Genomic DNA, 26,824 nt, shown 5'->3' on the forward strand with positions numbered 1-26,824 from the left:
AAACCCTTGAGACTTAACTATTCTGAAGGAATAGATTTGCCACAGAAAAATTAATTTTCTGCTTATTAGTATGAACTAATTGTTTCTGAATTCAGACACTCAAGTGATTAGAACTATACTGATACTGCTTTCTAAAAAAATTTTATGAAAAGGAAAAATTGAGTATATACAGATATTTGTTTTATTTGGCTTACTTCTCTGACAGTGTTCTGGACAAGCTTATCTCACAATTCAAATATGAAATTGTTACGTAAGTTGAGGAAGGAATGGAGAACTGATCACACAGCATGACAGCTGAGATCCTCGTCTTCGTCCATATATATCCTGGTAGATGCAGACGTAGTATTTTGATCTACAAATGGTACTGATCCAGTTCTTAAATCTACAGTATCAGTGCGTTGACATCTTCATCGTTTTCATCTTGAACTTGCTTGTAAAAATTCTGCTCAAATGCAATCACACTTGTGACTTTATGACATAATCTTTGAATTTCTTGAGATATGGTGGGTTTTGTCATCTGTCAAGGCACATTTCCATTTGCAGATATTTTTAAACTTAATTAAATGCTGTAATAAGTGATAGGAGAAATATACAAATTTGTGTATACTTATCTACAAGTCATATCTTACCAGGGCATTTCATGTTTGGATATTATATTAAATAAAATTAACCTGATGTCTTAACACGTCGTTTTGTTTTAAAAAGGGGGTGGGCTGATATTAGAGTAAGATTTTCATCTGAACTATCAGAAATGCCATTGTGTACTGGCAAGGCACACAAAAACACCTTAAAATCAAAGAAATTTTTACTAGGAAATAGACATTAATGCTGGAATTTGATCTTTCAGAATCTAGTAATCTGTTTTCAGAAGAAAAGACCAAGTTTAGCAGCCACTTGTGCAAATACTTGAAGTAAAAAGTTATGTGCAAACTCTGTGGTAATGAGGGGGAAAAAAAGAAAAGGTGTTCGCTGTGCTGAGTTTAGGGGAAAAAGAAAGAACAAACAGAAAAGTTACATTCACTGTGATTTATGATCAGTTATTAAACTACACAGCCAAGGTACCATGTGTCGGAGAGAATGATAAATGTAGCGTTTCTTAGCTTTAGTAAGACTTAGAATACTTCTGTGTGTGACATTCTACTAAATAAGCTAGAGAAATATTCTGTTAATTAAGCTGCAGTGAAATATGTAGCTGATTAAACAAGTATGCTCGTTACTATGGACTCGCTGTCAAATGATGTTCCACACACTGAGTTCCACACAGGACTCTCCTGAGTATTATTATGTTTTTGTTAATTTTTGCTTTAGTATATTAGGTGCTGGAATAACGTGTTTTGTTACATTTGCAGGTCATGGCAAAATGGTGTGAGGGACCAGTTTTAGAATTAAAAGTAATATTTTAAGAAAGCATGCAAGGCAGTAAAGGAAAAGACAAATCACTGCTTATTGCATTGTTATGATACTAAGAATAACTAGTGAGATGATACATCTTCAAAAAAGAAAGTATGGGGGTCTGGATCACAAACTGAGTGTGAAACAGTTTGGTTATATGTAGAAAGAGAGGTGTTACATTTAACACGTGAAAGTAATCCCCCTGACTGTTCTGAAGACTGGTGTATCACCCTTGGAAAAGCCTCAGCTAGCATATTCTGGCCACTTTGACAAGAAATACGTAGAGACGGTCCAAAGCAAACCGAATTGAATGATATGAAGACTACAGGAGGCATAATGAAAAAGCTTTAAATAGTTGAATTTCTGTAATTTACAAAAGACTGAGGAATCTTTCTTCAAACAGACTAAATTAATACAAAAGTGATGAAGAGAGAAGTTGCTGCAAAAAAAAGGCAAAAAAAGTTGTTATTCAAATATGGTCAGGCCAAACAAATTGTAGTAGGATGATTTGAGTTACGCTTTTGGCCTTTTCTTTCTCTTATTGTTAGGAAGCTTTTTCTAGCAATAAGAAAAATTGCAATAAAGAAGTTTGTTAGGGAAATCGAGAATTCTCTGCTGTTGAAGGGTTTTAAGTACAGACTAATTTGTGTTTAAAAACTGTTGTGAATATTATTGATACTCCCTGGGCTTTCTTGGTAAACTGAGGTGACTTCCTGCTGCGTTTCGTATGTTTGTTCCCCAGTACAGCTTTTGTGTATTTTTTTTATTGCTATTATTTTTTATTTTTGTTTTCTTTCTTTGGCACTTTTATTTGGACATTAGGCATTAGTTTAATTTTCAGTATCTCTTTGCCTCACTCATGTGAATCGTTCTGTCACTTTTCTCTCTTTTTCTGGACAGCTGGATGTTAACACTTAATATTTCACCTTTTGAAGGAACTTTGGTGGCAGTATTCAGAGCTATAATGGACTTCTGTACTAGTTCACAAACAATACACCATTCAATGTAGTTACCAGTCTGAATACCTGAGAATGGCACACTAGATGTAATCATCAATTATGAATTTAATGTACTTCAGAATAACTAATGCAGCATTTGCTAATACCTGTCTTAAATTTTATATTCTTCAGTTTGTCAAGGGGGCTATCCTGGTTCCTTCAGAATTTCCTGTATTTTGCAAGAAAGAAAATACTTTGAATTGGGGGGTGGGAAGGGCCTGTAATTTGTGTAGCATTATCTTAATACATGCCTTGGAGACATTGTCTTCAGAGAAATACTTAAATTAAGCTTAAAAATACTGTAAATAGAAGCTCTACATAGAGGCTGTATAATATTAACAAAACCAAACACATTTGATACAGTGTGTACATCAGTGTATTCCCTTTGTATATGTGGGCCCTTAATTAATTTTATAAAATAATTTATCAAAGCAATGTGTTTTATAGTTTTGGCATACTACAAGAGAGAGGGAGAAAAGTGAACACTTCTTGTGAAAGGAAGCTGTTCACATACAGGTCAGTAAATAAAATTTCTTTATAGCATTCTTATATTTCATTGTGTACATACAAGCTCAGTTTTATGAAACAGAAGACTTGTGGACCAGTCAGAAAAATATGGACTACGTGGCAATGTCACATAATGATATTGTGTGATTCTTCCTTACCCATAGATTCTTCAGATTCTTCCTTACCCACAGATTGTCAGTGTTAGGGTTTTTTACTTGGGGGGTTGGTGGTTTTAGCATTACAAAACATAAATAAAGTAGGAGAGGTGGCAGTTTCAGAGAGGGGTTCAGCAGAATAAATTTAGCTCCACAAATGTCTACCATATTAATGCTTATTTTCTTTTGTGATATAATTGATTGGCACTATTTGTAAGTTCTGTTAAAGTGAAGTGTTTGGGTTACATGATGATTAGCAGCTGGGGGGGTGCAGAGTAGAAGCATAAAATGTTTTTTTTTCCTTTTGAATGTATAGGTAGAATGTTTTGTTTACTGTTTTGCTTTAAAGTAGAACTTCCTAAAGTCAAAGCTGTAGAAATTCATGCTATTATATATTATAACTAGTGCTAAATACAGGATTAAAAAAAAAAATTACTTCATGTAGCATATGCTGAAAAGTGTAGTGCAGATCCTGTGAGTGAAGGGTTTTCCACAGAATTATTGTATACTAGAGAGAAAAAATAGTCATTTTAGTAATACCCATGAGTTTGGACAAAAACTTGAGTTACAGTTTCTCACCTTTAAAATTGTATCAGTACTTCATTTGGCTACTGGTAACTGAAGATCAGTAAGCTCATCCTGCCCTTTCAGGCCATGTTTCCATCTTGCCTATGCCCTGTCTTCATCAGTAGTAGGTAGACATAAAAACCAGAATGTAAAACTCATCCTGCAACTGGTATATTCACTCACCTTTCAGCAATAGCCTTGCCCCTTGTCTTCCAGCCATTACAGAAGAGAGTGGTAGTCACTGTCTCATCTAACACAAGTCAGGGACTTCCTTTGGTATGCTTGCATTGCACCTGGCATAATAGAAATTTGAATGTGTAATACCATAAGCATTATCCTACCCAGAAAGAGCACTTCATTTACTTCAGTCAAAATTATTAAAATACTAGGATCCAGAAAGATCTAGGTTGGACAGAGCCTCTGGAGGATATCTGTTCCACTCAAAGCAGGACTAATGCAAGGTTAGATCTAACTCTGAAATCAGATCAAGTTCCTTAGAGTTACATGCTGTTGAATTTTGTGCATCTTAGACGACAGAGAGCCTTTCAGGGCAACCAGTACCTGTGTCTGAAGAGGCTCTGTAATTGGGCTACATCCTCGTTTACGTTCAATGTTGTGTCCACATGCAGTCACATAAGTATTTTAGTGCTGGAATCACGCTCCTGATAGTAAAGTCACTTAAAGCTTGGCTGACCTATTTGAGGATACTTCTAACTTATGCTGGTGCTAATAGTTTTTTCAAATGGTTCTGTAGAACAGAAGCTGCAAAATTACTTGACTTAAAGGCAATGGAAAACCTGTATAAATCAGGAAGAAGAAAACCATCTTTTTCCTTTTTGTACTTGTATTTTTGTCTTTTGACAACATTCTGTCTAAAAAGAGTTCCTAAGGATCTAGACCTGATTTTAAAATAGTGTAAATAGTGCATGTCTCCAGCTGTTTGCACATTTTCCATAATGAAAAAGTACTATTGTTTTGGGCTTTTCCCCCACTAAGTAGTACTTTCTTGGACGACATTCATAACAATGCACTAAATATAAAATTTTACAGTTACTTTACCATTAGATCTTTAATTAATTTTATTGCTGGGTATCTATAGTTTGGAGAAGAGGAGATTGAGGGGTGACCTTATTAGTGTATATAAATATATAAAGGGGGAGTGTCACGAGGATGGAGCCAGGCTCTTCTCAGTGGCAAACAATGAGGACAAGGGGCAATGGGTACAAACTGGAACACAAGAGGTTCCACTTAAACCTGAGAAGAAACTTCTTCTCAGTGAGGGTGACGGAACACTGGAACAGGCTGCCCAGGGAGGTTGTGGAATCTCCTTCTTTGGAGACATTCAAAACCCGCCTGGACACGTTCCTGTGTAACCTTATCTAGGTGTTCCTGCTCCGGCAGGGGGATTGGACTAGATGATCTTCTGAGGTCCCTTCCAATCCCTAACATACTGTGATACTGTGAAATACAACACTGCATCATGTGTTTTTTTTTCTTGGCCTATGACATATCACAGCAAAATGAAGGGTATTTCTGTTGGAATTCATGGGTCTGAATTGAAGAGTTTCAGTGTAGAATGGCAGGGTAAGATACAAAGACATATCCTCACTTCTTTTTTTTAAAGGAATGGTAGAAGAGAAAGCTAAGAAGAATGGTTCCCACATATTCCATAATGAAAAAGTACTATTGTTTTGGGCTTTTCCCCCACTAAGTAGTACTTTCTTGGACAACATTCATAACAATGCACTAAATATAAAATTTTACAGTTACTTTACCATTAGATCTTTAATTAATTTTATTCTTTAAATAAGGGCACCAGAAAGTGCCTTCTTTGATATTAAATGTAAGAGTTGCTGATATAACCCATCCCACAGTATTAATTCCTATCAGCCAGAATTTGTCACCTATGTGGTCTGATTTGCAGTTAAGGTATCACAGGACCACTCTTCATGTGCCTCAGTCCAAAGTCAATCATCTTGGTTCTATGGTTTGAATTCTCTTTAGCTACATCATCTTACTCTGGTTTGGGGGAATGCTTAAATGCTCCTTTCCATTGGTTCTATCATACGGCCACTAACAAGAGGTAAAATGTTGACAGTGCCTTGAACTGTCGTAGCTGGTTTAGGTTGTTCATCTGAACCCAAGAATGTACTGCAATTTAAAATTAACCCAGTGCATGTCTCCAGCTGTTTGCACATTCAGAGTGGCATTTGCCAGAGTAGCATTTGCCAGAGTGGCACTGAGGGATTAAATAGGTGAGGGATCACTGCCTGAGGGGAAACCTCTCTTAGGTATTCAGGGCCTTAGTCAGAAATGGGATCCAAAACAAGCCAACAAGCATGTCAGTAGTTAAATCCGCACAGGTGCTGGAATAGTCATGGTGTTGCATCCCCCCACCTAATGGTTGAGTGAATGAACTTCCATGCTGCTGCAGCTCTCAGAGTTTAAAAATTCTGGATGAGATTACTTCTAATTTTATTCTAAGTTTGCCAGCGTGAGATTTATATGGCGAGTTCTCTAATTTTAATGGTGGTGATGGTTTGTCAATATGTATCAAAGTTTTATATCTTTTCTTCCATTAAAATAAATCTTTCTAAGCTGATACGACGAATAGGGAGTGGTACATATATTTTGTAATTCTGTATTTTGTTCAACATGTTTCCTTTTGGCATGACACTGCAGACGATGTGCAGTGATGTGTACATAAGTGAGAGATTTTCTGTAGTCTCTGAAGCATATTTGGAAAGTTTATTTAAAGATTAGCTTATTAATGCTGTGTTTCAGGGACATGTAGGTAATTACTTTTACAGCTATAGATGGGTGATGCTGTCTTGTGAATGCAAAATAGGTTTCTTCACTCTGGCTGAATCAGCTCTTTGTGGTTTTCAGTGATATTAACCAGTGACTTACAAATGTGCCAGTGATGGGCAGGTTCTGCATTCACTGTTCTTCTGTAAAAGCACAAGTCTTTCTCCCCAGTGCTCTCAGGAATACTTCTGCAGGCCAACTGATAAGACTCCCTCCTGTGCAGGTAGATGCAATGTAATGAAATTGGATGTGTGTGCTGGGCTTTGTAAATAAAATGAGATTGACCCTAGCCATTATCTCATTTATCTCATTTACATTGTAAAATCGGTATCTACACTATTGATTAGAGTATAATTAGTTAATTATGAACAGGAAAATGCAGAGTTATGTAGGGCTTGAGCACAGCCAGCTGTACTGCTAAAAAACTAATAAAAACAATCCAAGGGCATGAGCAGATGGAGATCACTTTATTACAGAACAAAGCAGACAGATTTCAGGTATGGAAATGCTTAATCAAGCTTTCTTGCTGTGAAGATGTAGCTGACCTGCATTCTATACTTTCAGAAGTAAAAAATGTTTTCTTTTGTTATTTTTTGTTAGCCTAACTCCTTCAGAATTCACCTTCTTCACACCCCATTTTATTGGTGTAGAGTGGGCATATATCCATCCTCATTAATTGCTGAAATGAGGAACACAGTGATTTCTAATTTTGCTGCATAAAGTAATTTCAGGCTTGTTAAAACATTGATAGTAAGCAATTACCTGTCAGTTAGAGGTAATTTAGGAGGTTAGGTTGGCTTGTCTTTGTATGGAGCTCTGCTTTTATTCTCACAAAGTTTTCAGTACAACTGCTAGCCAGGCCAGTGGGGATGGGTGTGCATTTAATTGCATTTATAAATCATATACTTAACCACAAAAAACTTATCCACAAATAACAGCAATAAAAAATATTTGCTAGTTTAAGGGCTGTTTTTAAGGTGTGACCTTGAATATAAAAAGGTAACATTTTTAACTGAACCTTTAAAATGGAGGAAGTGCTTTCTTTCCCTTCCCCTCCTCCCATCCCCATATTTTAACTTGTACTATTAAGCCATCTTCAGGATGGAAGTGGATGATATTCGTAAATGATAATGCTGTATGGCTCCTTTATAGCTCCTTTACTTGGTAGGTTATTGTATGGTGATTGATCGATGAATGCAGGCACTGAAATGCTGTGAGACTGTCAGCATGACACCTCGTGTGACCCAACAATTTCATTCTCTAATTAAGTTGAAAGTTCTCCTTATTTTATGTTGCTTTCTTATTTTCTGAATCTGAATCTGGCAGTGGTTTTTCTGTCATTTTGTCTTGCTAGACAAAAGAACACAAGTAGCAGTATACACCTGAGGACTTAATCTCATTTTACTAGTGCCATTTTAACCTAAGTTTAAGGTTTTCTTTCAGAACTAGGAATTAAGAATGCCAATTCTGTCTTCTGTACTGTGATGTTTGTAAACTTCCCATTTTGTCGCAAGTCAGTGTCAGCAGACAAGAGTTGCCAGACAGCTAGGGCATCATCTTTAACCAAGGTACAGTGTGTATTCATCCATTTTCCCAGCATCGTGCTCTAGGAAGTTCAGAATCAGCGCATTTGCATTCCACAATACAGAATTTGTATTCCAATAAAAAGCAGTACAAAGGAAGTGTTTAAAGAGTTTCATTTTTATCACCATGCAACTTTTTATATTTTGATACATGAAAATATGCTTTTGGTATTTGCATTTTCTCAGCTATGCAGATGCAGATAAAGGCAATTAGAATCTGGAAACTTTCATAGAGATATTTTTAACACACTCCAGGAAAATGCAATTTTGCTTCAGCCAAACTAAGCAGCTTTGAAGTGATAAAAATTAATGACAATAAATATTAAAACCATTCAGCTTTAGAATGGCGCCTCCAGATCTGTATTTAATTTCATACTGTTCTGGTTGTTTCAACCCAGCCTTGCTAACGCCCTCAGCATACTTCTGAAATGTGGCTGAAGGTGCAGCCAAGAAATAACCGCATTCTAAATGCCAAATGGAAAAGATGTAAGAAGAGATGGCAAAGATGTAATTTCAAAGGGGAAATATTTTCTTTTGAATGTATAAACACTTGTATTTATAGACAATCACTTCAGAAAAAAATCTAAATCAATACTGTTTAAAGCCAGATGTAGATTTTAGGATTAAGCTCTGAAAACACACTAAATTGGTCAGAAATAGTGTGATGCTTTATTTTTTGTTACTTAGAGGACCCCAAACAGTTTACAAGAAGGGAGTTCTGATAACCACTGCTCAAATGCAAGCACTTAAGTGAATAAGATTCTAGGTACTGAAGTGTAGGTTAGTAAAAATATATTCCTTTACAGATGAGAATATGGAAGCTCAAAGGAGTCTTTATCTTTTGCTGAAGGTCACATATGCTGTTGGGATGTAGGAGTGTAGCCTATCTCATCTCCCACTCTCAACCTTTTTGTTACTTTAGTATGCCTTTCACAAGAAATAAAGCTGCATATATTCCTGATTGTAAGTAAGGTATTTGTACATTAGAACTCTTCTGTCTTTAACAGAGAATTATTTCCTCTTTTTAAGTGTTTTCTTTGTCCTGGAATTAGATTTATTACTACATAGTTGTAAGGATATAGCTTGTAATGTGGTATATCCCTTTTGTCAAAGATGCCCAAACCATGTCAGTCCAGTGTTCCATAGTCTGAATAGGTCGATTTTTTTTTTTAATTTCTACTTAGTGGAAGACAGTACATGTTATACCCTTACCAGTGATCACTTCTTACATATAACTGCTAAAACCAGAAGGCTTCCACAGCAAGCACAGCCTTGACAGCAAGGACCTATTCAGGAAGCAGATGCTTCATTTTATTTGGAGACTAGTACTTGGAGAAGACTCACATGAACATTTTCTTCCGTTAATACAGCAGCATGTTCTGTTAGTTGAATCTTCTGTGATGCACTGTGTGTTCTGTGATAAATTATATCCCTCTGGGTTTGATCTGCTGATGCCTGTGCCATGCTGTTTGCAATTTTTGCAGATTTTTTTTGTTTGGTTTTTTGTTTGTTTTGCAGGTTTTGTTGAGGAGCAGATGAGTGGCCAGGGAAGCAGAGAAGTAAAGTGTAGCGGGTGTCTTAGAAAATTTTAATTTTAAGCATTTACTCTATTTCCTGGGGTTTTTTTGATCTTTTTGTATTGGCTTTAATTCAGAGCTTAAGGGCATTTAATGAAGAGAATATTGCAAAGTAAATTTGAAAAAAATCTTTCTTTTTCATACAAAAGAATCCAGGGGGATATGCAGATAAAGTGAGGTTGAGTAGTGTATATGAAAATCTATTATTTACTTTTAAAAGTCTCTTTCTTATTTTGAGCAATCATTGTACTGATTTAAAAAGCCTTTCATTAAGTATTTGTTAAACTGTAGCATTTCTTCAATGCTGGTACCTTAAGAAGAGGTGAACAATAGCTGTGCTGCATGTTTTGAGCGTTTTATGGGGGCTGTACATAGCACAAAACAATAATGAAAGGTTTAATAAAACATAAAATTGTTGTATGTACATAGTGCAGCTTTATAAGTGAAAGATCATAGTGAAATCCTTTTAAATTAATGCTCCTTTCCAGAAAATTCAAAGTCAATCAGAAAATATTTTGTGCATCTATTTATCAACCACATAGTCCTGGTTTAAAAAAAATATAATTCATAGCTATAAATAATACTGGATTTACTGAATATGTGAGCAAACATTTCACAGACCTTTCCTTGAAAAAGTAGATGTGTGAAATAGCGTCTTAAAACTATGAAGAATCAATGTCGTCCCTGTCTGAAAAAATCACAGATTTCTGAATGCAAGTGGTAATGAGTGACATTGAAGTATCTAAAAAATTGAGCTGCTTATATGTTTTTTCTTTAATTTGCAAGTCTCTGAAGTAATGTCATCTGTATAAAATGATGACAAAGGTGATGTATGAGTGTCTGCATCAAAATATTCCAAATTAGGCAGAACCTACTTGAATTGATTGTGTTTGAAAATACCCCTTAGAGAAAATGAAATTTCTGTATCATGATAATGGATCAGGAAATCTTGTTCTGAGAATTGCATGGAAGCTCAATCTAAAGCAGTGTAGAAGTACCATTTATATATAAATACATACTTTGGTTTTCTGTTGCAGGTGTGATGAATGCAGACTTTGTTACCACTTTGGTTGTCTAGACCCTCCCTTGAAAAAGTCTCCTAAACAAACTGGCTATGGGTGGATTTGTCAGGAATGTGACTCTACATCCTCCAAAGTAAGTTAATTCATCCTGTGAAATAGTTGAAGTATTCTGGTTTTAGCAGTCTTACTCAGCATCTGAAGTTTTTGTTGAAATGCAATGCATAGGGCTGCTCTGAAAACCAGTAGGTCATGAAGTAATGATTTCAGATTCTCTGTAAAACAGGTAAAAACCAGAATGTATGGAAAATGGAAATATTCTTAACCAATAAAGAGAATTTTACTATCCCAGTTAAATGCTTCCTTTTCATATTGTGTTCTCCCTGACAAAGGAGTGAGCATGGACACTGTATCGGGATTGGTAACATTATTAACAATTGAAAGTATTTCAGGAGTAGCACAGAATGCAAACCGCTAAGGACAGATAGAGAATGCATGTTTTTTGGAATGAAGATTATTTGAATTAACTAAAGCTGTTTTTTTCACTGGAAAATCGTATAAAGGTCATTAATACTTATATTGATTGGTATGCCTTGGTCAAATACAGCATTGTAAAATTAGATCTAAATTTTTGACATGGATTAACTCTCTTTAGTAATATCGATTAGTATGCTTCTGTAGTATTTTCAAAAAATAAAGATTTTGATTCTTTGTCTGTCTGTACAGATCTTCTTTAGTACTGGTTTTCTTTTCTATCACAACCATAACCTCTGAAGAGATACTTTACAAATGATTTTCAAAACTGGATTTATGAATGCATCTGATACTTCAGTGTTAAAATAACAAAGCATTCAGAGAGCCTGTAAAATTTTACAGGCTTTTCTGCCACTTTCTTTGTATTTTGCATGGTTTTTTAACAAGTAAGGAAGTATTTGGATACACAGGGATACATCTGTGCAGAGAGGTTGTCATAAGTTACCTGTTATCATACTTGGATACTTAAACCCTTTCATGATGTTACCTTTAAGACTGGAACATAAAAAATGTGCAGAGAAAGTTATAAATTTTTGGCTTGCTAGTGTCCCTTTGCAAGTGGAAAAATATGGTATTCCATTTCACCCCTGGGGGTTAATCAAATCATTCGTCTGTAAGGAGATACGAAGACAGACATCGGAAATTAGCTGTCCACTGCAGTTTGGACATCAAGCAATCTTTCTTGAATACCACTTACATGCAATGGACATTCCAAGAGTGAATTAAAATTGTTATTGAATTTCTGTCACCTGCTTAAGCTAAAAGGGGCTCTTGATAAGGTTAGTTAAAATCTTCCATCTCCTGTTCTTGGCTTCTTCTGTGTAAACAAAAACCCCAGGATTTGTAATTTCTAAATGTGTTTTCCGAGAGATTAGCTTTCTGTGTACCATATACGATTTTTAAAATACTTTATCCTTGTTAAGCGTGATTATTCTATCATAAATTAGATATGATTGACTTCACTTAGTGCAGGGTGTATGTCAGTTTTAAGGTGTATGTTGAAAAACACTATGTTCTAAAGGGTTAACAAAAGTCTATTTGAAGGATTTATTTTATTTATTGTAAGGATTTTTAATGAGTAAGTCTAAATAAAGTCTTATGCACTTTGAAGCACAGACACTTTGCACTGTTTTTGAGTGACTGTGTAATGAATGATACTGAAAAATTGTCTTAGGGGGACTCCTTGTGGTTTTGTTTAGTCACTTTCCCGTAGCTGTTCCACAGAGCTATGCAGAGATATTTCACTGAAAAAGGTACATTGTTCTCTGGGGTTTTTTTAAGTTCTTTTTTATACCTTGTTTTTGGTTTATTCTGTACTGTGTAACAAACAATGTGGTGTTGAGTGAACTCCTTGCAGCCTCAATGTGAATGTATTTTTAAAAGGATTAGGCTTTTTTTGCATACTTAATTTTTGAATTTAGTATTCTCTATGGCTTTAGGATTGTTTATTATATATCCACGCTTTCGCACAGCCTTTCACAGCCAGGAGGAGCTGATACGGGAAGGCTTTTTTTACCCTTCACTAGAGGGGGTGGTCTCTCAAATGTATACTCAAAGTTCAGAAGAAGAAAACCGTAGAGAAAGGTGTCTTGTTTGCTGCACTCTGCCTGACCTGTGGATGAATTGCAAGCCTGAGCTACCAGCAGTTTCAATCTCTCAGTCACTCACTAAATCCAATTTTTGGTGTGTCACAATGAAGATTCTTGTGTGGATTATAACAGCAAAATGGGATTGAATTTCCAGCTTTGGCCAAGGAAAATATTGTTTAGTTTTCATTCCTTCTACTTTGTTTTGATCCAATTGAAATCACTGTTACAGTATACATTTTAAAATTCCCCAACGGTATTTTCTGTAGCAGTATTGGGCCTTGAAAACAGTTGGTAGGTAAATTGCACTGTCTCAGTGACATGAGAGATTATAGTGTGTAACATACAGTGGTTCAGTTAGTGCTTATTTCTAATTATGAATTTAATTTTAGATGTTCAGGAAAAGTTGCATACTGCTCACAACGAATAATGTGTTTTTATTTTCAGATTTTGCTAAGCACTTGCAGGTGTCAGCAGTACAAAGGATGTAATTTAGCAGATATAAACATATGGTTTAAATTGTATCTATCACAGATGTTGGATGTGGTCCATCCATTTTGCTCATACTAGTCACAGAACTCTCCAGAAATTGTGTCAGTTTTTTCACCAGCGTAACATATTCCCATATTACCCTGCCTGTCAAATAAGAAACAGACAGTGACTTTGCTGTAGGGCATGAGGGCAACTGCTTCTCTGAGGGTAATACTAGCTGTCACTTATATGGAATGGGTGATGCTCACTACTAAGGTCTGACAAGCTCCCTCGTCTCAAAAACATTGTAGATTTTGTTACATCACATGAAAGCTGAAGTAAACCTATAAGCTCTCCATTTCTATAACATTATCTGTCTACCCTGTGAAAGGATTATGGTGCGCTTTCCGGATTGCCAAGCAGCACTCTAAATCACAAATTTCCCCATAGTTTGAAGCAGCGATATTCAGAATGAATATAGAACCTGGTTTTAGTTGGATTTACTAAAAATAAAATGAAATATGAACCAAATTATTTGACATTAGGATGTGGTAATACTCACTAGGAAAAAATGTGGCCTGACCATTTGTTCATTTTGTTCAATAAAGGCCTCACGAGGTCTCATTATTATTATTATTATTAGATGTGGATTGCTTTCTGTTGCCTTCCATTTAGAAAGTACTGTTTAAAGTATCTCCTCCAATTTTAAAATTCTGCGAAGGACTAAGGCAGTAAAGAGTTTATATCATGGGGGTTGCAGTGACTGTCCTAGTTAGGTTGCTATCGGCTCATCTTTTCGTACAGTCTGTTTTGCAAAACACTGCAGAGTGTACATGTCAGGTCATTATTTTAGTGCTGCACAATCAGCTGCCTTGTCTCTAGACTTCTCTTTAGTTTGCTTTTATTTCATCTTCCTGTTGCATTTTTGCAGGGGAAATAAATTGTCGGTATATATGCACAGAATTCTCATCTGAACCCCTCAGGAAATACTTTCGGAAACTACAAATACCCGACAGACCAACCCTGGCAAAGCATATATTTGTGTACACCATTTGTGCTTGAAAGCAATCATGGTTGATTTGCTCATTAACCAAGTAGAATCATTTCTTTGAGTATGTCTCGCTTTCACATAGTGAGTAAGCATATTTAGTTGGTCACTGTTATATTAAAACCTTGAATGTAGTATTTGAAATAATGTTTTAAATTAAAAATACTTTTTTAAATGTAAGATTTATTTCAAACATCTTAATTTGGTCAGATGAAGAAAAAACAAAAAAAAGTAAGCTGTTTAATTCTCATAGTTCATGGGATTTTATTCTAGTAAAACTAAAGTTGGTGGTTAAGAAGGACTCTGAGGAGTGTAGAAGTTTCTGATTGACTCATGAGTTGTGCAGGTGACAGTTTCACTATGGCTTATGGAAATTTATCTTTTTCATTCTCCCTTTTTTTTTTTTTAACTGAGGGAGCATTTCCTTACATGTGGAGTTAAAAAATAGTGAAACCCCAAAATCCTGATGTCAGGCTTGCAAATTTTAGTAAATATCAAAATCAAGGTGGCATGCAGCGCTTTAAGACCTTTAGTGGCTGTATGTGAATTTGCACCCTTTAATCACTTCATGCTGTGATATGTTTTTTTTTCTATAGGACCCCTGTCTTGTCTGATTTAATTGGCAGGGATCACTAAATGGGATTAATTTGGGTTGAGTATTAGAAGAAGATGCTATCTCTAGCTTTTAGCAGGCATGAAAACCAAAGCGATGATTTCAGCAAAAGAAAAAAAACAAAGCTTGACCTTACTGAGTTGTGACTAGAAGATGGAATTTTACCTTTGTCTTAGCCCAGAGCTCTGTGAATGCTAGACAAATTCAAATTTTGAAATGCTTAGTGATTTTTTTCTCCTTGTTTGCTGCTGCCCAGCTTGGATCCCTTGGCCCAACATACAAAACTGCTGACTTCTCTCAGCTGCCATGGGCAATAATGTAAGCCATGTTTTGAAAGACTGAGTTTCTGTAATGATGTGGTCTGGAGTATTGCAAATTGAGTAATTTAACAGAAATTATAATTCTTACTCTCCCTGTGTCTTGGCTTCCATTTTGAAGAATGTCAATACTGCTTCCTTATCTTAGACATTTTCCATAGGTTTGGATGAGTTGTTCTCTGGAGCTGCCTTTTCTTGTCCACTGACTACAGGAGGAAGCCAAGACAGCTGTCTTAGATTAGCCAGGGTTATAGTTTAGGGGGGATTCTCCTTGCCTGAGTACACACAGAAGATGATTGAATCAGTGTTGCATGGACAGACTTTAACTGGGCATTTACTAAACGCTTGGAACAAAACATTTCCAGTATAGCCAGTATCTTCTAACATTTTATACATACAAGAAAACTCTATTTGAGTACAGTTTATGAGCTTGGCATATGGTGATAGTATATATGCATGCTTAATCATAGATTTATATGATTTATATAGGGATATAGTTTATCTTTCAAAACAATGTGATTTTTAAGTAGTTACATTTAAAATGCATATTTCAAAAATTAACCAAAAAATGCTTAAAGGTCTTTTGTATTAACTCAGGCTTCTTTCAATTGCATACGCTGGCAGAGGTTGACTGCCACTGTAAAGAAACTGTGACCCTAGTTTAATAGGCTTGCATCAGAGGGACTAGCGCATGAGAGCACCTCTTTTGAGGACACAACATACAAACAAATGTACTGCCACCATGGCAAACAGCATTGCAGCTGAAAAGTGATAAAAATGTACTGCTAATAAATCTACTTGCTGATACAAGCAGAACATAATATAATGCAAAAAAGTCCAGGTTTTATGCAACATTTTTCAGCTAGAACTCAGGAGTATTTCAGGGTGTTTTGCAGAATAACAAATTGCATATTATAATTCACTGACTGCATTTGTAAAGGTAGAATCTATCCACACTTCTACTAGGTGTAGATACTATGAGCTATTTCATTGTACAGTTATCAAAAATGATAAATATTTTTGTGTGTATTCATACATTTAAAGTTGGAGGAGGAGAGTTAATTCTGCTATATAAATTGGATTAGGACTTTAGTTGCTTGTGTGATGTGGGACAAAAGATGGGTTTTATATAGCAACTGAAAAATACATGGTTAGTTTGAAATCATTGTCTTCCTGGGTTTGTGAGGAGCAGTCAAACACTGGAACATTGGCACTACACTGATTCCCTTTAAAACTGAAGAAGAGAAAATTATCCAAATCTGTAAGGCTGTGTGCAGATTTAACACAAGTCCTTGTATCACTTAGGCCTTGTTTTAAGAACTTAGTAATGCCAAGCCTTGGCAAAGAAATGAATTACACTATCAAGATGGTTTAAAACAAAAGGGTGAAATTGCAGTCTACGGTAGTTCTCAGTTGGCTGAAGTATTGCCAGCCATGTTTTAATATTTGCTCCCAAGTGTCATATTTTAAAAAAAGAGTTGGCAGAGCCTCTATTATTTTCTGGCAAACAGGTATAATACATCTGTGTAATGAATAATTTCGACCATAAAATGTTCCAAAAAGTAATCAGCCTTCAAATTAACTTAAGATGGGGCTTGATTTATGAATAGCAGATAAGCTCAGCCTAAAGTTAGTTGGTATTAAATCCCTAAATTAATCCAAATAATCAGATACCCTTAGTTGGCAGAAGATTCCCATAGTGTAGGTGGGAATTTTAAATTCTTCAAAATTATTAAACTAAATTAAAACTCTTTTAATTCTCGACATCAAAATCAATTCTACCAGTTCCAATACCCCATAGTACTAATGGCAGATCCTCATCATGGACTTCTAGTGCTTGTAATTCCTCTTAAGTGAAACTAAACTGTATCAAAAAAGTGTAGAAAAAATTGGACAGTACCATACAAACATTGTCTTTCCCATTACCCTCATTCACTTTCTTTCATAGACAATCCAACAATGCAGAATTTCCTTTCCAAAGCTGAATCTTTGCACACTGTTCTAAGTAAGTTCTTTAACAGGAGAGCAGTAACACCATTTAAATCCTTCCGTAATGCTGAATATTTTATGACAAAAACAGGAGGAAAAAATGCTTCAGATACTACTGAAAAGAGTAATTCATTCTAATGTAGTGATCCACACACATGCCTTATGCCAGGTGCCCATCAGAGCTGCTCTGTCATTCCCCTCCTCATCTGGACAGGGGAGAAAAAATACAGTGAAAGGCTCATGGGCTGAGATAAGGACAGGGACATCAGTCAGAAATTACTGTGATGGGGAAAACAGGGAGATCAGTTTAATTTATTACCAGTCAAATCAGAGTAGAGTAATGAGAAGTAAAACCAAACTCTTAAACACGTTCTCCCCACCCCTCCCTTTTTCCCAGGCTCAACTTTATCCCAAAATTCTCTGTCTGCTTCCTTGAGTGCCACAGGGGGATGGGGAGTGGGTCAGTGCATCACATTATCTCTGCCACAAGTTATATTCCTCCTCAGGGAAGGACTCTTCAGACTTCCCCTGCTCCAGCATGGGGTCCCTTCCACAGGAGACAGCCCTCCACAAATTTCTCCAAAGTGAGTACTTCCCATGGGCTTCAGTTCTTCATGAGCTGCTCCAGGTGAGTCCCTTCCATGGGGTGTATCGTTCAGACACAGGCTGCTCCAGTGTGGGTCCCCTCCAAAGTTACAAGTCCTGCAGAAAACCTGCACCAGTGTGGGCTCCTCTCCATGGGGCCACAGCTCCTGGCCAGGAGCGTGCTTCAGTGCACACTTCCCATGGAGTCACAATCTCCTTTGGGCATCCCCCTACTCTAGTATGGGGTTCTGCATGGGCTACAGGTGGATATGTGCTGCACTGTTAACTTCCATGGACTGCAGGTGGATATCTGCTCCACTGTGGACTTCCATGGGCTCCAGGAGGACAGCCTGTCTCTCAGCATGATCTGCACCATGGGCTGCAGTGCATCACTGCTCTGGTGCCTGGAGCACCTCTTCCTCCTCCTTCTTCACTCACCTTGGGATCTGCAGAGCTGTTTCTCTCGCATGTTCTCACTCCTCTTTCTGACTGCAGCTTGTTGCACAGGTTGTTTTCCCCCTTCTTAACAATGTTACCCCAAAAGTACCATCACGATTGTCCGGCAGGTGGACATGGGGGAAGCTCCAGCACCTTCTCACAGAAGCCACCCTGTAGCCCCAACACTACTAAAACCTCACCACATGAACCTAGTACAGAAATGAAACAAATTACTTTTTCAAGAGGCTTTGTAAGTATCTTGCAAATCAAGTTAACACTGAGGTAATCCTGCTTTTTCTGAGTTGTCTTGATAGTTTTGCTTTTTTGAGACTAAAAATATGCTTCTGAAGTAAAAACAAACAGTGATGGCTGAAATTAGAAACAAGCTTGGTCATTAATGACTGCTTTGGTTAAAATACACACCCATATCTGATTTCCAATGGAACATCTAGGAGGTACCTGGTAGTAAAGTACTAGACTTAATTAAATCATAAACACAATGTAGTGATTATACATTTTTAATCCATGTAACTTGAATATACACAATTTAATGTTTAACTGATTAAACCTCTAGTTTAGATGTGTTTTAGTTTAGCTAGAATAACTATTACCTACCCTAAAGTAGTGGTTAAGGAAGCAAATTCTCTTCATGGGCAGCTGTTAGAAATGCTACGGCTGCTTTGCACCTTCTTTAGGTTATGCTTCTAACAAAATCTGCTTACAATGACAGTTTATCTGGGAAATAGCTCTTCTACTGAATCATGACTTATACTTCCTAAGCCATGACAAAATGAATTTGCAGCCTACATTGCCCGCTGCTATAGTACTGAGTGGCAAGGAATCTCTGTGGGAACTTACGTGCAATTGGGAAAAATCCAAAAAAGCAGCTAGCATCGTGTTTGAAGTAAAGCCCCTAAACATGGTTTTATGCTTAACACAGTGTGAGAGAATAAAAAGCGAGAGCACTTTTTCAGCCCTGAGCAGCACTCCGCAACAGGAAGATTTTATACCTTCTCTTTCGAATGCAGCTATGTGCACTTTCAGAGGATGTGAGAAGGCTGAAAGAGGAATAGTGTCTAGGAAGGACGGGGGAATGCTTGCTCCTTAAAGAGCTAGAGGCTTTCTCTTTCTTGCTTTTGAAAATCAATTTCTAGATATTTATAATGTTGAGCAGCATTGACAGTGAATTTTACATATTAAAGATGCTATATTGAAATGTGAAAGACATGGAGATGGTAGTTTTAACCCAAATTGTCTGTTTACATTCCTTTTTCAGTGAAGTCACGAAAAATATACACCTGTGAAAGTCACTGATTTATAGCTGCCAGAGCATCATAGCTTACTTATGCCATCAGTCCCGTTGTCTTCCTACTTCTAGCGTTCCTAAAATAATGAGCCTTTTGAGTATTGATAATTAGGGACTTCATGGTAACAGTGGAGCCATAAACAAATTTACCAATAAACTGTAATTGACCATTACGACTTTCTATTAACAACCCTATTGCTTAATTAGTATAACATGTTAATTTTGAAAGCATCTGAAAAAAAATTGCGAATGAAACACTTATAACTGACTTTGGAATTTTTTAACCTTTCAAACCTTGATTAAATTCTTGGCTTAGATGGTCTAAGCTGCCAGGAGGGCAGTATTAGAAACATTTCCACTGTGCATAATCTTTTCCAATTTGAATATTCATAAAGAATTAAGATAATTATTTTTTACCTAGAAATATATTTCTTGCCTTATGTTTTATGTAGAGCTAGAATGTGTGTAATTAAAGAAATATGTATCTTAATTCCTCACTATTCCAACTTTATTACCCTGCAAATTATCTTAGCACATCACCATATTCTATGTGATCGAAGAAGAATTAGTTCTTTAATTGTTAGTCTCTGGATAAGATCTGAACACACTGTCACAGTTGCCTAATTAAGTGCTCATTGTCTACTCTCAAGGTTGATTTTGTTTTAAAGAAATGTAGCCACATACATCTCTTAAAGTAATGTACAAATTACTGATGCTGCTGGGGCAAAATCTAATCATACCAAGCCAGGAGAGAGAAAGGGGAGTGGGGAAGAAATCAAAAAGCTACCATTTTGTGTAGTGCTAAGCACGTAATGAATTTTAGCGGAGTCAAGATTTGCTTTTTGTCGTCATGTTAGATAGTGGTAGTGAGGTTTAGACGCCATTCTCAAATAGAGATTCACTTACTGCCAGCCACATTTAATCACATTTTGCTGAAGACAGCTGGGCATTGCTGATTTGTGCTGTGTCAGCCACTTTCTGTGGAAGAGTGTCTCATAGCTTGAATTTTAGCATTCTGTAGCAGAAAAGTTCACTCGTCTTAAAATTGGCTCAGCAAATAGGTTGTGTGTGGGTATATAACTGTAAGAGCATTACAATCTACCAAGAAAAAACACAAATAAATGGCATTTTAAGATAGCTTCTGAAAAGATTTTCACAAAAACCTTTAAAATGTATAGTGCATTGATAAATTCTGTTAGCAGTTAAGTTTATGTCTAGATTTTTTAGTAAATGTGTCTTTGGTATGATTGAAAATTATTTAGTGGTTCAGTGGTTTGAAACGTATTTGGGCATATTTGAAAAGTCTTAAGTGTATTTCAGCTGTGTCAAACAGTAATGAAGTACTTCATATGTGGAAAACCTTGGAATCTGTAGATACCAAGATTTGTTCTAGCTACTAATCTCATGAAGACTGAAAGGCAGATGGTATCCTTTCAGTTGTGGTATAAATAGCTGAAGAAAAGAAGTGTCAGAAAAGAAACAGCAAGATAACTCAATATTTATGGAAGGTACACACAAGTGTACTTGGAGTGGGTTAATCACATCACATATTTATTTCTGGAAATAGAAGGGTATCAGCAGATTGATACAGTCACTGACATAATGAATATGAAATATGTAACCACTCCTATGCAAGGATATTGTGTATTAAATGAATATGCAGTTTGTCCCACCATTTTCTTCTCATGCATAATACTCCACTGCTCGTTTAGGTTCAAAGTATTGCAGAAAGGCAGAGGAACTTTATTGCAAAAGTGAGATTCTAAATACGGTTTTTAATTGCTGGTGGTAAGGAACTTTTTGAAGGTTATTATAAGATGTCTGGATTGATGTAAAAATAGCTTCAAGAATCGTGCATTTGAATGGTAATTATGAGAAAATACAAAAAGTTTGTGAGATTTGGGAGCTGTGATTCATTGATCTCTCAATCCTGTCACAAAAATTATCTGTAGACCTGCTGTTGTTTATGTGCTTTCTAGGTACAGCATAGACAGAGACTGAAAAGCTGCTTGATATAAAATAGTAAAATATTAGAAGACAAATTGTACCCTTTCTCAGATACCCTGGTTAATATACAATGGATCATTTTACCCACTGATTCGTCCTTCCATCAAAATGACCTGCTTCAGCTAAAGAATAGATGGCTTAAGCAATCCCTTATGAAATATGATTCTGAACCTTCTTAAGAGGAGGAAGAGGGAAGTGAACCTGGGTCTTCCTGATGGTTGTTGAATGTGTTCATCAATTAATTTATGGCAGCAATCAAGCCATTGTCTAAAAGTAAGTGTATCTGTCTCTCTTTTTTAGTTTTTTTAACTTGGGGGAGGAAATAGAAAAGGAAAGCGGGAGGGGAAGTTTTTAGACCCAGAGCACTTTCAGTGTAGTGAATCTCAAAAGGAAGAAGGGGACTATTGATAATCTGGGGTTACATTATTGAATTCTGAATAAAACTAGTATTTAAAATACCCTGTTGTTTAAACATTTTAGATGGATCTACATTTCAGTATGCTCATTTTCATGGACCTTAATCTGAGATATTTTAGTGTGTATTTATCTTAGCAATTTGGTTAAGATCAGGAATGCATTTTTGAAAGTAATCCCCCAGTTGTCACCAGATGTCTCATATTACCTGCTGGAAAGTAGTGAAGGGGAAAGGGACCTGGGCGTCCTGGTGGATAGGAGGATGACCAGCAATGTGCCTTTGTGGCTAAGAAGGCCAGTGGCATCCTAGGGTGTATTAGAAAGGGTGTGGTTAGTAGGTCAAGAGGGGTTCTTCTCCCCCTCTACTCTGCCTTGGTGAGGCCACATCTGGAATATTGTGTCCAGTTCTGGGCCCTTCAGTTCAAGAAGGACAGGGAATTGCTTGAAAGAGTCCAGCGCAGAGCCACAAAGATGGTTAAGGGAGTGGAACATCTCCCTTATGAGAAGAGGCTGAGGGAGCTGGGTCTCTTTCGATTGGAGAAGAGGAGACTGAGGGGTGGCCTCATCAGTGTTTACAAATATGTAAAGGGTGAGTGTCAGGATGATGGAGCTAGGTTTTTTTCAGTGATGTCCAGTGATAGGACAAGGGGCAATGGGTGTAAACTGGAGCATAGGAGGTTCCATGTGAACATCAGGAAAAACTTCTCTACTGTGAGAGTGACAGAGCATTGGAACAGGTTGCCCAGGGGGGTTGTGGAGTCTCCTATGTTGGAGATATTCGAGTCCCGCCTGGACAAGTTCCTGTGTGATCTACTCTAGGTTACCCTGCTCTTGCAAGGGGTTTGGACCAGATGATCTTTTGAGGTCCCTTCCAACCCTTGGGATTCTGTGATTACAGAGTCATCTCAAGAGTGTGCAACTGGTTCCTGTCGGGGACACTAAAGCTGAGGACGTATTCTGACTGCTAATAGGCATGCTGCCTCTGTGACCGAATTAGTCCTGTCTTTGAAACATGAATCAGCATGTACTTGACTGTTCAGCTCTACAGAGCTGGTCCACTCGCACCACAGTACTTACTGGTATGAAGTGACAATTAAAACCTCTCTCATGTTTGCTGTATCAAAGGTGTATTTGTGTTTTAGTTTCATTGACTACAAAAGTTATTTATTTCCTGTTCTGAGAAGAGAATTTGTGGAATTCACATATTGATAGTCTCAAGGTCAAAACCCTAAAAATTGATATATACATATATATTGCTAGGGTATAAAAGTTTATGATTTGTATGTTTGTATAAGCACTGTATGCATATGCTTTTAACTGAAAGAATCTGGACTTCAATGTTATTAAGCAACTGCGTATAAGAGTAAGGGACTTGCTGTGTGTTTTCTACTACAGATCAGAAACATAAAAAGGAATTATGTCTGATAGATGTAATCTTAAAAAAACAAACCAACAAAAAATGCAACAACAAAACGGGGAAAATATGCCTCTTGAAACAAAGGAGTGACATTGACATTTCAAGTGAATTTAGCCTTGTCATTCAGTGTATCATTTATAATGTTCTTAATTAGGGAAGAATTAGGAATTTCCAGGCCTTTCTGAGGACGCTTTAAACAGCAGCAGTAGTTGTGACCTTTCAGTTCCTGTGGGCTCAGCAAAAGATGGCTGATTAATGTCACATCTTAAACTGTGTCAAGTGGGCTGTTCATTCCCTTTTTAGTAAACAGCCTGTTGTCAGTGTAGCTCAGTTTATCAGAATAAAATAGCATTGTGTTTCAGCTGGCTACTTTCTGTTAAAAAAAACCCATATATCTCTATTTACTAGTGTAAAGTTATATGGAAATTGTCTTTAGTTACTCTAGTGACTAGCATCAATGAGTTAACTCAGTGGCACCCACAAAGCAGTATTCCTAATCAGCATTACAAGGTTCTTAAAGGATGTCCTTTAAGTTCTCTTAAAAGAAGATTTTTTAATTTGGCACATTCAGATGTTAGAGAGATCTGAAATGGAGGATATAAGAAACACTTTTATAAAAAGCTTTTCTATAGATAGATGCATTCTTTCAAAATATTTTTATAGCCTTGAATTAATGTTTTAGTTTTCTGCTTTATCAGTTGAAAAGATATTATGGTACTTTTTAAGAAGAAAGGGAGAGAAAGAGGGGAAGAGAAAAGTAGAAAAATAATGGCATAGAAGGGGAAATGTGAGTACACACATTCATAAGAATAAGACATTTCCACTTGGAGGAAAACATATAAACCCTTATAGGGGAGAACTGACTGAATTAAGAAATAGGTCCTGGGCAAAGTGGAAAGAAGTATGTGGAGGGCACACAAAGAGCCTTCCTCCAGAGCAGTATTTCCAGAAAACTTCTGGAACACAGTCAGATAAGTGGGTGCCATAGACAGGAATTTTAGGGAGCTATAAATCTTAAGTAATAAACTTAGACTGTACAAAATGATGTACTGGGCAATCCTTTATTTCATCTTGTTACTAGAAAAAAATTCTGTAAGTGGGGAGAGATGAAAACCAGTCATGATTTAATAAGTAGCCTTTGACAATTTTGTGTTGCTTTTGGTGATCACACATTTTAATATCACTCTGTTTTGCATTATGTTGGGAAAATCTGGACTTCAAGGAGTTGAAAAGCAAGAATCAGTGCTGATGAAAATGTAGGGAGTTGAATAAATATTCCTTAAAGGACTTCTCAAAGGGGAGAAAAAAAAAAACCCTGTGAATGAGCTGACCCTGTCTTGAGAATTAAGTTAGATGGTACAATTTAAAGCTTTGTTCCAACATCTGACAGACACACTCTGCATGCTGATGCATAATATCTGAAGATTGTATGCTTGAAAGAAAGCCTTTTCTGAGCTACATTCTATTTTTGTTATAATAAGGCAGCTGCTTTTTGGAGCAGAGATCTTCTCAAGTGCTCAATCTTCTAGTTCAAGTTAAGTGTTAGCCAAGTATTGTGAGCAAATTTTGTGTATGCTTTCTCGCAAGCTGCTGAGTGCAGTAAAGCAAGTTACTTTGACCATAAATTGTACAAATATACAGCTTGACTCTGTGAGGTTAAAATCAGTTTCCTGCTGTATCTTAGTCCGAAGCGGTCCCTTTCTAGCAATCCGAGAGCACAGAAAGTTTGGGGCAATTCAAACATGATTTGAAAAGAAATGCAGATGGACTATGTGAATGGATTACTGTGGTCTGCCTCTGATCATTTCTGAAGGAAAGAAACAATTGCTTAAGGAAACAAGAGAACTGCAGGACTGAATATAGCCTTACTAATGGAGCAATTGCAGCTGCAGCATTGCCTTCCATAAGTAATAGCAGGTGGCTCTGTATGGTGGTTGTTTAGAAAATCTTGCTAGGTGTAAGATGTCTGTGTCATTCTGTAAATATGTTGAAAGTCAACAATTGCAGTTATATGCAACATACATACATCTGCACAGTAAGCACCACACTTAGTGGCCATAGATGCTTATGATGTGCTTCAGAATTTGGTTTGCAGGTTTTGGGTGTTGTTTTTTTCTTTTCAGAGAGGTGGGGGAGTGATCAAAGAGATCAGAGCTGTACAAAATGAGCACTAGGAAGATGAAATATCCTGATCCAGCAGTAACAAATTGCGTGTGTATTGTCTTAAGGAGCTTTTAGAACTCCATAAAAGGACTTAAAACGTCATATAATACAAAATTGTGACAAAAATACCTTCTAGGCTATGGTATATGCCTGCCTGTAACCTAATTCATAATAAGAAAAAACAGCTGAACAATATATAGGAAGAAAGCAGTACAAGCAAAAAAAGAGAAAACAAAAAGGAGTTACTCTTATGCACAGTGATAACGGCATAGTACAGCAGTCTTGTCAATATACTAATATCTTGCAAAAGGATATTCGTATAAAATCTGTTGCTGTCATGCACCAGGTAATTACCAGATTCTGCAAGACATAGGAGATTCGCACAAAAAGGACAGATATTGGCTTTTTCTCTTTACTGAAGAAATTCTAAACATTTCTGGTGGTGATGTGCATGTTTGTACACAAATTTTTACCAGTACTTTAAGCCGTCATGCAACCCTGATCAGTGGCTCTAATCCATGACAGTAGCAGGAAAGTTGTATTCCTTTGCATTATACATATGAGATGAGGTTAATGTGGGGAATCTACATGTTGAAATGTGATTTTGTTAATTATGGTGTCTTAGGAGTTGATTTTGAATACTGTTCAGAGAATTCTGGGGTCAGAAAAAGCAGCTATTGAAAGGGTAGCTGAAAGTACAGCTTTTCTATGTTGGGACATAATGAATTATGAAAAAGTACAAGGGAAATACAATAACCTAGGAGAGTTTGATTTGAAAGGCATAGAATTCAGTCCAAAGAGAGGTAAGATTGGTACACTGGGTAATGGAAACGTAGAAAATATGCGTTAGAACGGGGACACTAATTCAGGTTCCAGAGGTCAGTGAATAATACCTTTAAATGATAAAATGTTCCCCTGTTTGCTGTTTCTATTTGCATGTGATAAAGTTGGAAGAATAAATATGGAAAACATTATTTTGAGAGTACTCTTTCTAGCTTTATATATATGTACATTATTCTTTCTCCATTGAAGAAGGCATGCAGAGAAAATGCGTGACCCTGTTTCTTTTCATACTTTGTTCAAACACTTCTAGTAAAATATTGACAATAGTAGCACCCCATTCTTATTATAAAATAACGGTAAAAGTGGGAATGTATCCTTTGACACTTGGAAACGTAGGTAGATTTCAGAGATGCAAGCTTGTTTTGCCAGCGCTTTAGTTTACTGAAACATGGATTGTAAATTGAAACAGGCAGGTATTTGTTGGAAACTTCTTGTAACTTGAAACTTCTTGTAAATTCTATGTAACTTCTTGTAACCTAAGGTCCTT

General features: G+C 36.6%; 1 protein-coding gene across 2 annotated transcripts in view; it reads left to right on the forward strand.

The window, feature by feature from the left end:
- PHF14 (PHD finger protein 14) overlaps positions 1-26,824 on the forward strand; it is a 163,086-nt gene that overhangs the window by 93,075 nt on the left and 43,187 nt on the right. For both annotated transcript variants that reach the window (XM_061344711.1, XM_061344710.1), the window contains exon 17: positions 10,625-10,742. In XM_061344711.1, the coding sequence (XP_061200695.1) occupies positions 10,625-10,742 (118 nt within the window). The remainder of the gene's footprint in view (positions 1-10,624; positions 10,743-26,824) is intronic.

The sequence above is a fragment of the Neopsephotus bourkii genome, unplaced genomic scaffold (genome assembly GCF_033783945.1).
Source record: "Neopsephotus bourkii isolate Nb327-2 ecotype Australia unplaced genomic scaffold, CSIRO-AGI_Nbou_v1 NB_233, whole genome shotgun sequence".
In the NCBI taxonomy this organism is placed as follows: Eukaryota; Metazoa; Chordata; class Aves; order Psittaciformes; family Psittacidae; genus Neopsephotus; species Neopsephotus bourkii.